Source organism: Globicephala melas, chromosome 5 (assembly GCF_963455315.2).
Source record: "Globicephala melas chromosome 5, mGloMel1.2, whole genome shotgun sequence".
NCBI classification, from domain to species: Eukaryota; Metazoa; Chordata; class Mammalia; order Artiodactyla; family Delphinidae; genus Globicephala; species Globicephala melas.
In genome coordinates, this window is record NC_083318.1 from 110,431,214 (window position 1) to 110,445,587 (window position 14,374).

The following is a 14,374-nucleotide window of genomic DNA, read 5'->3' on the forward strand; positions in this document are numbered from 1 at the left end:
AAGGAGAGTGTATGGCCATTTATGCCAGAAGGGCACAGCAAAATCCAATGGGAAGGTGCTCCAATGGGGCTACTAACATCTTGTATTTTAGGAAGGGGGCTTATCTCTCCACAAGACAACTGGTGGCTGGATGTCATCTGCTGACTAAGAGTTGTTAATGCTCTAATTTTCTACACTTTTACAATTAAGGCACATTGAGTTTTTACTGTTATAGCTTTACAAAAGAAGTCCATGTGGACATCCTGTCACTGATTATATCTTGGATATTCAATTTAAAACTCTGGGCTTCCCTGGTGGCGCAGTGGTTGAGAGTCCGCCTGCCAATGCAGGGGACACGGGTTCATGCCCCGTCCGGGAAGATCCCACATGCCGCAGAGCGGCTGGGCCTGTGAGCCATGGCCGCTGAGCCTGCGCGTCTGGAGCCTGTGCTCCGCAACGGGAGAGGCCACAACAGCGAGAGGCCCGCGTACCGCAAAAATAAAATAAAATAAAATAAAATAAAATCTATCTTATAATTTATTGTGTATCATTAGTGATGAATGTAAAATTTTATTGTTATGAAATCAGAAGGGTCAGTACAGCATATTCCATACTTAAAATTAAGTAAATAGAGTGCAATTAAATCCTAAGAATTTACTAAATAATATTTGAAAAATAAATGACTATCAGTAATATTACAAGAATTAGTTTTAGCTTTAAAAATTAACCCTTAAAGGTATTAAGTGTATACCTGTTTGTTAGAAGTAATAATACAAAATAGAGATGATCAGAGAATAGTTCTATTTGTGTCTTGTGAGATTTGTTAAACATGAGACCTTTGACTTGCCCTCCACTACCTCAGAAATCCCAGGGGCTGTGATCTGAAGATAAGTTAGGTTTCTTTTTTCCTCTTTCAGCATGTCTTCTACCATAATACATTCCACAGATGCTGATAGCATCGCTTTAGAGCCATTTATAAGAAAATGTTTAGCTACAGTTAGTAGAACATAATTGCTGGACATTTATTTCTTGATGTATTTGTTAAGAGAAAAAGCTTAAATTAGGATGATTTGATAGTTTTATTTTCTTCATTTATTCTTCCTATTTTCAAACAAACTTTTAAATAATTCAGAATTTTTTAAATGCTAAAAGAAAGTAAAATTGAAATCTTACCCTTTTCTATCCATCCTTTGCACATTTCTGGCATATGTACTTCCCTCCCTCCCTCCCTTCCTTCCTTCCTCTTTACCTCCCTCCCTCCTTCTCTTTATCTCTCTTCATTCTCCCTCTGTCTTTCTCCCCCTCTTTTTTCTTTCTTCTCTCTCTTCCTCTCCCTCTCTCTCTCTCTTTCTTCTCTCTCTCTCTTTCTTTTTTGGTCAGTCCCTCTTCCACCCCCCGCCACACACACACAACCACATTAGAGTCAGCTCAAGCTGTCTTGCCGCTCTCTTAACAATGTAGAACACTCATACTCTAACTGAACTGTATATGTGTTCATCCTTGTTTTTATACATAACTTACAGATTTGTTAATTTAACCCTTTTTAACACTTTTCTTCTTCATGCATCCATAGGTTAAATGATATACCCATGTACTATATTTTTTTTAGCTTTGAACTTTGTACTCTTTATGTCTACAATGAACCATTTCTTTTTCGTGTGTTCTTCGAGAAAAATTACTTGAAAAACTGAATATTTTTCTTCTTATGCTACTTACATAGTGGGCAGAAAAAAACGTTTTTTTAAAGCACTTAGAAAATGTTCCTATCTTCCTGAATTATAAAAATGTACACAGGTCAGCTGTAATTTGTTTTTTGACCTGGTGATCTTATATTTTTGTTCAGTGTAAAAATGTAGACTGTTCATTAATATATTTATAAATACTGATATTAACTGTTCTCCTCCATACTCATGTATTATACAAACTGTTCCAGAAAAGATTTAAGGTGGGCATTTTATTTATGTCTTCTCTTCTGGCAGTCACAGCTTACCCATTATTTGTATTATTAATGTCCATTATCTCTCCCCAAATTACAATTTCCTTGAAGATAGGAGTCTGAAACAGCAAAAGGTTCAGCAAAGATGTCCAGTCCAAATTTAGAAGTGAAAAACATGTGTTGAAAGCAGGAGAGAACTATAAAGTATTGAGATTATTCATCATAAAGTGAGGCATGTTGAACAGTACTGTCATTGCTAATAAAAAATAAAGAAACTTGTTTTGAATGTGATAGCTATTTAGTAGGAACTATTAAGTCTCAAATATTTTGGTGGTCATATTTACTTTTACAAGTAAATTCTATTAAATTCCCTTAGGATTATGTTAAAAGCTTTTAAGAATGGCCACTATCAGTGAATTACCTGTTGACTTTAAGAATCGGGCAAGTTGAGTCTCTAATTTGGGATTGTTATCAGGGGCCACATTAATGATAATAATAATAGTAGTAGTAGTAGTGGTAGTAGTAACATCTTTTGTGCATGTAGAATTCTGTATTATCTCATTAGCCACACAACAACCCTGTGTTTTAGAAGAGGCGACTGAGGTAAGTAAGGGTTAGAAAAATTAAATTAAAAGCACGTGACCAGTAAGTTGAATAGATAAGACGCAAACCCAGTTATTCTCTTAACTGTATTAGATTGAGATAGATTATCTATTTGTTCGTTTGTAATCCATGATTTTTCTTTATTTTGAATTTGAAATGCAAGTTTAATATCTAAAACCATACAGTATTTATTTGATCTGTCTGGAAGCATTATAGATTATTTTTTCTTCTCCAATTTAAAAATTGCTGTTAACATTTCTTTTACTAAAGGAAGAAAATAGCATTTTATCTACTCGATAAGGAGAAACTAAATATCAATTTGAATACTTTCAGATATGCAGTCCATTTAAAATGACTTATAGGTTCAATTCAATTCTAATAACTTTCTAAAAGATTTTCTCATTTGTGGGCTAACAAAATAAATACTTGCAAGTTAATATGTATTAGAACATATACTTTTTAAAAATATATATTCATCAACTCTTTTCTTGTTCATTAAGAAAGTTTACTTTGGATTTTTTCCTTCATAAAATATACAGTTTTTCCAATGTAAAAAGCTAAAATTCTGCTTTCACATCTTTTTTTTTACCATCGGTATCCCCAAAGCAGTATACATTAAATTAGTTACCTTGCTATCATGCTTATGTTTGACTTGTCAGGATTTCATATTTTAGTAAAAATAAAATAAAAATTTAACTTGAGCTCTGAAGTAGCATCTTGGTTTTTATTTCAGGTTTTATTATCTTGTTTCTTTGGATTAATAGACTAGTATTTGGCATGATTACCCAGGTATTATTGAAGTGATGGTTTTAGTTCAATGGATAGAATTGGTGACTATTAGAAGGTGAATCATACAGCCTTGCTGCAGAGGCCATTCATATCAATGGGGATCATACCTTAGAAAAGAAAACTAAAGCATATGTGTGGTCACAACCAATCCTTGTCATTATGCCATGAAAGCCTTGGGATTTGTGATCAAAGCAATGGGCTTATCCTGAACTGTGGTATAACCTCTGGTTGAACCTTTCAAATTTTTATTTTAGGAGATGATACACTACATTTTGACCATGTTACTTACCTCTAAGACCTGATGGCCTAATTAAGTGATAGTGATTAAAATTATTGTCAGCAAGTCAGAAGAAAATGTGAATTGTAAATATCTCTGTCCTCTGTCAGTGTTGTTTATTTATCATTTTCCCCTGATGTTTTAAAGAATTGCTGAACATGTGTTTTTTATCCAGAGCTGAATGTTCTGTTCTGATGAATATAAAACATACTTCACTTTGTAAATGTACATTAGAAGTATTAGAAAGACATAATCTTTGACTCTATCACTAAATTTCATCTGTCAAAGGAGGTAATTCTGAACTATAATATTTGGTGTTATATCAAGGCATAGTTCTTAGAAAGATGCTTTTAGGATTAAGACGGAATTCTGCTTATAACTTGAGTGTCACTATCATCCATAGTAAAATTCAGGCAGTATATATACTTATTTATCTTTTTGTTTACATGTTGGTGTACCTCAGTTGCGTTCAGTATGTTTATTTTATGTTAAGAGGGTATTCAACTCCCATCAACTGATTTACTTATGCAGATTTCCTTCCAATGAGATTGTCATATGGTTTAAGTATATATACTCCTTTACTTAATTGTCTTTATTTGATGATGTCCTTTATACTATATTAGATTCTTTGTAATCTTTCTTTTCAGTGCTAATTTATTGGAAACATTTGTCCTATTTTAAATTATCTCCTACTCCATGTATATAGTCCTCTCTAAACCAACTAAATAGTTCTTCATTGATCACTGGAAACACATGATATATGCAAGTTTCCATCTCTGTACCTCTTCTTAAGATATTCCCCTTGTCAGGACTGTTCTTGTGTTTCCCCTCTGCTAATATTTATCTTTGACTTTAAGTACCATTCTTCAATCATTCATTCAACAGATTTTTACTGAATATCTAACATGTTTCACTCACTATGTCTAGGCTTTGGAGGTGTAGCAGTGAACAAGATACTTAACGTCCTTTATCTCCTGGAGCCGTCAATTTAGAGGAAGCAATACAGTTTGATGAGTGTTATATTAGGGAAGTACAATGTATTATGTTCTTCTCCCTAAAGCTTTCTCTGACCACCCCAACTTTTAGACATCCTTTTCTCTTTTGAAATTCTAGAGTACTATTTGTGCCTACAACCAATTTCCTCCTAAAAAATGTATCCTTTCACTGTTAGATCTGTGATCTGATCTGTAGAGGAGAAGTAGCACTCACGTCTCCATATCCCAGATCCTAACACAGTTCTTTGCAGAGTAAAAATGAAATAATGCTTTTTGTGATTATGATGTGTTATATCACTCTTCATACCTACCTAAAGCTTATATCAAATAATCAGTTAAATAGTGGGAAATTTAAAAAGTTTTGTACTGCTCATACTGAATTCTCTCTACCATTTTGTCTCCTAGAAATAATTGTCAGTGAATATATTGGTAACTTTTTATCCCTGAAATACAGTTGACTCTTGAACAACATGGTTTTGAACTGCACAGGTCCACTTATGTGTGGATTTTTTAAAATAGTAAATACTATAGTAGTACCCTGTCCAATGTTGGTTGAATCCATGGATTTGGAACCACCCATGTGGGATACAGAGGAACTGCAGATAAGGAGTGCCAACTATAAATAACACTCAGATTGACTGAGTAGAGAGTAGGAACCCTAACCCCAGTGTTGTTCACATGTCAACTGTATGTATAAATTCATAACCAGCAACTCAAGTATATAAGAAATGTCCTAATTTGAATTCAAATCTTCTTTATATTATGCTAATAGGAAGTTCTTTCATAGTTATTAGATGGGTAGGGCAGAGACCTCCTTTTCCCAGGGCTTGAATGAGATCCAGGCTTATGTGATATCTAGAAAATTGGCTCTCACATCTTCAGTTCATCTTGTTCACTAGTAATATCTTCATTGTCTAGGACACATGGTCTTTTAGAAGCTGGCAGCTCTGCTGATTATCTAAGCTTGAGTTAAGAAATATTTGCTGATACCAAAAGCCCTGGTGCCAAGGGACTGTCTTCTGTAAGTGCACCATCATGAAGCCATTGTGTACAGGTGGGCAAATTGTTCTCTATGTAAGGGTGCTTGACTGAAGGAAAGGAGAAGCAGAAATCCAACCTGTACTGCACTTACCAAACTGAGTTCTCTTGGGGCTGAATTAGCCCAGAAGGATTGTTTTTTTCTAATTTATACAGAGGCACTATATGGACAATTAGGGACCTTGATTACCACTTACCATCCCCTAGGTTCCAGCCTAACCTCTTCATCCCCTCCCCTTGCCCTCAGGCTAAAGAAAGCTGACTACAGATTTTGAGAAACTTGGTTCCCTAATCTTGAGGAAAAACTCTTCTTTGGTTTCTGTCTTTTTAAAAATATTAACCTTTGACACTCCTTCTCCTAGACATTTTACATAATCTCCTGTTTGCTTAGACTTTCAGAAAGGACAGAAAAAGAGGATGTCTTCAGGAGGTCTCTGCTCTGGACCTTGCAAATGTTCTGGAAATGCCTGACAACTCTCTTGAAATTGGAGAAGTGTATGGGGTGGGAGGTTGGGAGGTAAAAAATAAAGAAGGAAGATGTAAAATTCCTATCTCGATAAATTTCAAGTGAAGTATTAAGCTTAATTTTTAATTAATAAAGTTTAAAATCTTAATTTTGAAATATTTTTATAATGTCCACTCTATAAAATTATAGGGTATCTATCTTTAATAGGAAATTGCAAGTAAAATCTATGGTAATTATGGAAACTGATAAATTATTACCTCCCTCCCAGCATTACAGAAATTATGCAGCTGAATGTTTAACATAGTCCAGTAAGATTTAAAATTGCTTTCTTCATATCTTTTATTACAAATTTCTTGTTTATTTTATGTGTAATTTTGCTCCATTTAATTTTGAGTTAAATTAACTGAATTTATATTTAGAGTAAGCTGTCAACATTAAAATAAAATAAATTCATAATAAATTTATGTGTTTAAATAAAGTAGGCCACAAACAAAATATATTTCTGTTAATTGAATGTATTTATTAATAAATTTATTTATTTATTTATGGCTGTGTTGGGTCTTCATCTGCTATCTAGGCATGGTCTCAAGAAAGAGTATATTTTTTGCATATTTTTACTGTGCAATATGTATCTCTGATTTATAATGCAGATGACTGATCTCCCAAAACTTGGGAGAAACCTAACATCTAAAATTCAGCCATTATATTTGTTTTGATTCCTAGGAGAATTATATAGAAGCATAATGAGTATAACAGGCAAAAGAAGGACAATATCCTCTAATTGTGAGAGCATTAGGGTGTGGGTACGGGTGGGCAAGTATTATTGAAATTTAAAGAATAAGTAAGTAATTAAACCAAAATGCTGCTTTTGATTTTGAATACACAAGGAAGGCATGGTCCTCCATTACTATTGTAGAACAAGACTTGGCAAGAGTAACATTCCTCTTTACTAGCACAAGCAATATGGAGTGAAAATAAGACATTTTGGGAAATTTTCTCAAAGTTGGAATTTATTGAATACATATTTCAGCAAATTGATAGTTATAAAGACATATTTATATATGGGTAAATAATAATTATAGCATATTTAAAAAATTCTTCCTATATGTGTAGTATATATACATATACACATATATAAATAAAGTATTTTTTTCAGGAGAACCAGTTGTTTTCTTATCATAGAAGAATGAAAAGGTTTTGTTTACTTTTTAAAAAAATTGCTTAGAATATATGTTAAAAACATATTTTAAATGTGTAGCACTGTATATATTATGTAATGGAACCCATGCTTTTTTGATGATTGAGGACACAGGCTTTAGAGTTAAACAAATCTTGATCTAAGTTCCAAATTTATCATAAATCAGCTACATAACCTTGGGCATATTACTTAACTTCTTTGAGCCTTAGTTAATGTTTTAAATGGAGATGATACCTTACCTTGTAAAGTTGTTGTGAAGATTAAGTGTGATAAGTTGTTGTGAAGATTAAATGTGATGTTTATTAAGAGTTTATTTTAGTACTTGACTCATGTCATGCAGTAAGTTATTTAGCTAAAACAAATTGAATATAGCTTTTTGTTGCATAAAATATGTCTTTTGTCAATTAGACTTATATGCATCATTGTGGAGAAGAGATTCTTAAAATTGTTGTATGAACATTGCATCATTTCATTTATGGTTAAACTTAACAGGATCTTCCTTTTAAAAAAATTAATTTTGTTCAGTTTAAATGTTTTGCAAGTCAGTGATCAGGTGGTTGTCAGGCATTTGGAGGACAAGCTCATTTCTACCCTGCTTAGTTAATTATTGTGATTGTAAACAAAGGATGTACGATTCAAAGTCAAGGAACATTTCACATGGATGATGGAGGTGATAATAGCTTAATTCCTGCTGAATTTTTTTTCTTTGCTCTAGTGAGTTCATACTGACCTTGTCCAAAATCTGATGACCTCCCTATTTCACTCAACCATTTGGAAAGCCGGGCCTGCCATAGCTGGCCCTGAGGGGGTATCTGAAAGACCACTGAGTCACTGACCCATGTCAAGACTGGATTTCAAGTCTGATCTATAGGACCTCTGAAATAGTTATACATGGGGCTTATTGTACACAAAAACCTAACTGGCTGCATTTTTCTGCTTATTAAGTATCCTGTTAAAGCGTATTTTAAATGTCCTTATTAAAGTCAAGTTTATATTACTTAGTTTCTCGTGCAGGTCATTTTCTAGGCTGATTATAACTTTTGATCTTTTATAAGAGTTAGTACCCTAAAACTAAATTTGAATGTTTTGAAATGTGAGCAAAACATACTGTTACACTGTGGCTAAATGCAATGAATATCTTCCTGGTTGGTGATGGACCAAAGCATTTTAATGCTTATAAAGATTTTGTTTTTTTTTTCTGGCAAAAAATTCCATATACCTCAAAAAAATCTAGTTTAAGCTGTTGTTGATATTACAGCATGTTAAACTCTGTTTACGTCTTGTCAAACCTCAAATATTACTCAAATGTTGGTATATAAGAGTTTTGAATTTGTAAGATTTGTCCTAAAGGAAAGCATGTGACCACCCAGTAAGGTGTTATTTAAATTTGGTTGGATGGGATCTGTCTACCTTAATAGAACTTTGTGATAGGGCTATGATATGAAAAGAGTAAAAACTTTCCTATGTTTATTTTGTTCTTCTGCACAATAGTAAATGATCAGCCCTTTTATGAATACCTAGTCAGTATTCTACAATTTATAATATGACATTGTCTTTTATTTTTATATAGGAGTTGATCCCTGAATTTTATTATCTCCCTGAGATGTTTGTCAACTTCAATAATTATAATCTTGGAGTGATGGATGATGGGACAGTAGTGTCTGATGTTGAACTTCCTCCTTGGGCCAAAACCTCAGAAGAATTTGTTCGCATAAACAGATTGGTAAGATAGTAATCATCTACTCTGTCTGTCATGAGCCTTTTCTCAAAGTATCTTTCATGTGTTGGTATAATCATTAACCCTTGCTCTTCTGGGCAAAACTGTAGTTGATAGGGATAACTAAAAGTGACATAATAGTTCATGAATCTCCATATATACTTTATAAAATCTTATTGACATGAAAGGTATAATGTGTCTTTTATTCTTTTATGCAGAATTTAGGTTACTTTTATATGAACATGATGATTCAAGATTATAAGTGACTTTCTTATTGAATTCTATACTTTTTCAAATATGAGTTTCTTGTACTAGGAGAAGAACATAATTCTGTGTTCAGGTTGGAAGGCCATTGTACATTTTGATAATAGAAACAAGATTTTCAAATTATATGCTGTATCTGTCTTTTGAAGGAAATCTTCATCTGATATTTAGAATATGAAAAGTTAAAAAGTGAAAAGTGCAATAATCATTGTGCTTACAACCAACTCTTCATAATCCTCTCCTGTGGACTCTTTAATGTCCTCTGTTGTATGGGTTCTGGATTATTTTATGAAAAAATATATGACTTTTCCTTTTTGCCTTTAATTTCCATAAATGCCTAGAATCAGGGAGCTTTATTCTCAGTTTTTTAAAGTAGTTTCTTTATCATACTTCATACTTCATATTAAAAATGAAACCTAGGGCTTCCCTGGTGGCGCAGTGGTTAAGAATCCACCTGCCAATGCAGGGAACACAGTTTCGATCCCTGGCCTGGGAAGATCCCACAGGCTGCAGAGCAACTAAGCCATGCACCACAACTACTTAGCCTGCGCTCTAGGGTACACGAGCCACAACTACTGAGCCCGAGTGCCACAACTACTGAGCCCAAGTGCCACAACTACTGAAGCCCGTGCACCTAGAGCCCGTGCTCCACAACAAGAGAAGCCACGACAATGAGAAGCCCTCGCACCACAACGAAGAGTAGCCCCCACTCGCCGCAACTAGAGAAAAGCCCGCGCACAGCAACAAAGACCCAACAGCCAAAAAATTAAAAAATGAAACAAATAAATAAATAAATTTATTTAATAAATAAGTAAAATAAAAAAGAAACGTAAATTGCATTGTGTTTTTAATTTTACTAAAACAAGGAAAATTATTTCATTTTAGTTTTCTTGGTATGCTTACCTTTTCTACCAACAATTTTATATATATATATATATATGTACACACATATACTTTTTTTTTTTTGCGGTACACGGGCCTCTCACTGTTATGGCCTCTCCCATTGCGGAACACAGGCTCCGGACACGCAGGCTCAGCGGCCATGGCTCACGGGCCCAGCCGCTCTGCGGCATGTGGGATCCTCCCAGACCGGGGCACGAACCTGTGTCCCCTGCATCAGCAGGCGGACTCTCAACCACTGCGCCACCAGGGAAGCCCAACAATTATATTTTAATCCTGTACAGTATTCTAGATCCTAATTGTAATCCCATTATTACTGAAAATTCATGTTTTACATACACTGGAAGCAGTGCAGGGGGAGTGGAAAGAGCGTAGGCTTTGAAGTTAGACCAGTTTTCCTAATCGTGGGTAACTCACATTGCTGGTTATGGGACCTTAGGCAATTTAACCTTTCTGAGCCTTGATTTCCTCATTGTAATTTGAAAATTATATGTGTAAAATTGTAATTATGTATGTAAAATACCTAGAATTTTCTCTGGCTTACAGGAGGTCTTCAGGCAATAGCACCTAACATTATTCTATCACAGTCTTAAGGTACATGTTGTATTTTGGTTTACTGCATGTATTTTTCAAGATTTTTAAGTTAACTGTAATTAAAATGAGAGCCCAAGACAAAGCTTACCTCTGAAAGATGTTAAAGGAGATGTCAAACTTTTAAATGTGACGGTTGTCTATGGTCGTGTTTTTTTTTTTTTTTTTTTCTCTCCAGGGGTACGTAGATGTCAATAGAAGGTCTAGTCATTCTGCAGTTTTGGGGGGTTTTTTTTGGTTTTTGCTTTCAATAATTTTCTATGCTTTTAAAACACATTTATTGAGGTATAATTTGCATACCATAAAATCCATCTTTTTAAAAGTGCTCAATTCAATGAGTTTTAATAAATGTATACAGTTATGTAACCATCAGCACAATCAGCTTACCTCACTGCAAAAAGTTTCCTTGTATCTGTTTGCTCCCAGTCATAGTCTCAGGCAACCACTGATTCTGTCTCTTTAGTTTTGCTTTTTCTAGAAATTTTATATATATGGAATCCTGCCGTATGTAGTCTTTTTGTACCTGACTCTTCCACTTAGCATGATGTTCTTGAGATTCCTCCATATTGTGCATATATCAGTAATTTCTTTGTGTTGCTGCATAGTATTCCATCATATAGATATAACACCTTTTGTTTATTTACCAGTTTATGGACATTTTGCTTTTTTCCAGTTTTAGGCTCTTAAGAATATCTGCATATGTCTTAGGGTGGATATCTGTTTTCATTTCTATTGGATAGATTCCTAGGAGTTTAATTGCTGAGTCATATGATAAGAATATATTTACCATTTTGCATTCCCACCAACAGTATGTGAAATTTCAATTTGCCATATCCTTGCAAAGACTTGGTATTGTCAATCTTCTTTATTTATTTATTTATTTTTTGTTGTTGTTGGGGGTAGGGGTTTATTAATTAATTAATTTATTTTTGCTGTGTCGGGTGTTCATTTCTTTGCGAGGGCTTTCTCTAGTTGTGGCAAGCGGGGGCCACTCTTCATCGCGGTGCGCCGGCCTCTCACTATCCCGGCCTCTCTTGTTGCGGAGCACAGGCTCCAGACGCGCAGGCTCAGTAGTTGTGGCTCACGGGCCTAGTTGCTCCGCGGCATGTGGAATCCTCCCATACCAGGGCTCGAACCCGTGTCCCCTGCATTAGCAGGCAGATTCTCAACCACTGCGCCACCAGGGAAGCCCAGTCAATCTTCTTTATTTTAACTCTTCCAGTGATTCATTGTGATTTTAATTTGTATTTCCCTAATGACTAATGATGTTGACCATCTTTTCACAGGCTTATTTCCTACTCTTAGTATGTTCTTTGGTGAGCTATTTATTCAGATCTTTTGCCTGTTTTTTAATTGGGTTGTATGTCTTTTTATTATTTATTTGTAAGACATCTTTATATATCCTCCATAAAAATCCTTTATCCAACATATGTTTTGCAGATATTTTTCTCCTAGTTTGTGGCTTGTCTTTTCCTTTTTAATGGTTCCTTCTGAATCACCATTTTTTTTTTTGAGAATTGTTTTATTCAGTGGACTTTCTAAGTACTTCAAGCCCAGGTAGTTGGAGCATCAAAAGATTACTGTTAATTAAGGAAAACCAGGTATCTCAAATTAATGAATTTAGTGCGTCTCTATGTATGGGAAGATGCAAGAATCTGGGCTCTTTGAAGTCATTCCTTTGATATACACCTTAGCTGTCTGGGGCCAGTATCCTGTTCTTTCCCTCCTGAGTCCCAGGGGTTGCACCGTTGCGGGTGGCTGCAGTGCCTGAGGGCTTACTGTGGGGTGACAGTGTATGGCAGGCTGAATCACCATTGTGAATAAACGTTTTTGCTATTAGGTAGATATAAAATAATATTTATATAATATTTGAAAGTTGTAAATAATCATCCCCATTCTTGAGGAATATATTTTTTAAAAAATTAAAACCATGTTCTGATCATTTTATTATTGAAGCATTTTTTCTCAGTTTATACTTTTAAGTCTCAAGGGAACCAACTCTATTAATCATTACCATATTTAGTATTGTTAAAAATACAAAGAAATTTGTTAATGTGTTTACTTTAAAAGAGGTCTAAGAGGCAGAAACATTTGAGTAAGTTATATTTAAAGCTCTTCAACAATATTTTGACAATTAAGAAAATGTAACTGTATAAAGTAAGCCATTCTTCTGATAGTACCCCCATCCCTACTCTCAGTACCCTCTCCTCAGAAGAGTCAGATCTATTTGGAACAAGTCTCACAAGGACACCAAGGAAAAGAAGGTGGCAGCTTACCAAATTGTTTTCCAATAAGATTTTGGTTTTGCCTGCTCATGCTCTAAACTTCTGTATGACTATCAAATGTTAAACAGTAGTATTTTATAATACTAACTGCACATTTAATGTAACTTATTATTGAGCTATTAAACATTTGTCCCAGTGATTCCTCTTTCTCTGAGTTTTACAGATGTCTTCATAGTTTAGCTTCTGAATAAGCTTATATTCTTAACAGAACTCATAAAAATTTACTGCAAGTTAAATGCAAACATTTTACAGTCAAATATTTACATCTCTGATAATTTTAACTCATAATTAGAAAAATACTTGATTTTACTTACATGTGCCTTTAGGAAAGAATTTAATAACTCATTCATTCATTCAAAAATATTTTATTATACACCTGTGATGAACAAAGCTTTCCTATGGTGCAGTTCATATTGATTCGTTTTAAATTTTCCTGTTAACTTTCTGTAAGTGACTAAATTATTAGTATGGTATTTTATGTATGTTAGCCTGTTATCACATAAGGGTTTTATCGCCCTCCTCTTTTTGGTTTTCCTCTTCAAGTCCACAGATTTTATGCAATGATTGTAGCTCATGAAATGCATACTACTTTGATCTGTGACCTTTTTGTGGTGCTAATCGGGTTCCTGATATCATTATACCTTGCTCATTAATCATATTTCCTGCAGCCCGTCAGGCAGCCAGACAGCACAAGTCCCTGTTTTCAGCCCTCTGTTGGCAGGTTTCTGCTTTTCCAGATTATTACAGACGATACTTTGGCTTCTCATAGCCAGAGCCACATCAAGCTGTGTGTTACAATTAAAGTCAGATGGTCCTCAGGTTGAACAGGGATATAGTGTTGCAGCTGTCTCTCTTCCTGGAACAAACCAGCACCAAGAACAGATGATCTATAGGACAGTGAATAATAACAGATTGTACAGTACTCCATTGGTAGCGGGGGATCATAGATTTAATTAACTGACATACTCATTTTAAGATACCCAGCATGCCTTTTTTAAGTATTTGGTTGCCCAAGTATTATTTCAAGGGAATAGAATATTTTTAGGAGCATGATTTTGATGATGGACAGTAACGCTACATTTTCTTTGTGTTAGAGGCCTGTAACTGCTACCTTATCTATAACTATTTTACTCCTTGAGCTTTCTGTAGGTAGTGAAGATGTAAATAAGGATTTATGAGTTGGCCTTAAGTGTCGAATTTATACACAGAAGATAATATCCTGTGTATTTTAGAAAGAAAACCTTCATAGGTCTGATTATTCTTTCAGGTATATAAATTAAATTTTCTTTGTTCTGAAGAGTTGGAATCAGGGTAAAACCAAAGCAGTCTTAAATAC

The 14,374-nt window shown here is 34.4% G+C and overlaps 1 protein-coding gene across 1 annotated transcript in view; it reads left to right on the forward strand.

Moving 5' to 3' along the window:
• The window catches only part of LRBA (LPS responsive beige-like anchor protein), a 732,049-nt gene that overhangs the window by 573,496 nt on the left and 144,179 nt on the right, over nt 1-14,374 (forward strand). The window contains exon 47 of the mRNA XM_030878183.2: nt 8,852-9,004. Coding sequence (XP_030734043.1) covers nt 8,852-9,004 — 153 coding nt within the window. The remainder of the gene's footprint in view (nt 1-8,851; nt 9,005-14,374) is intronic.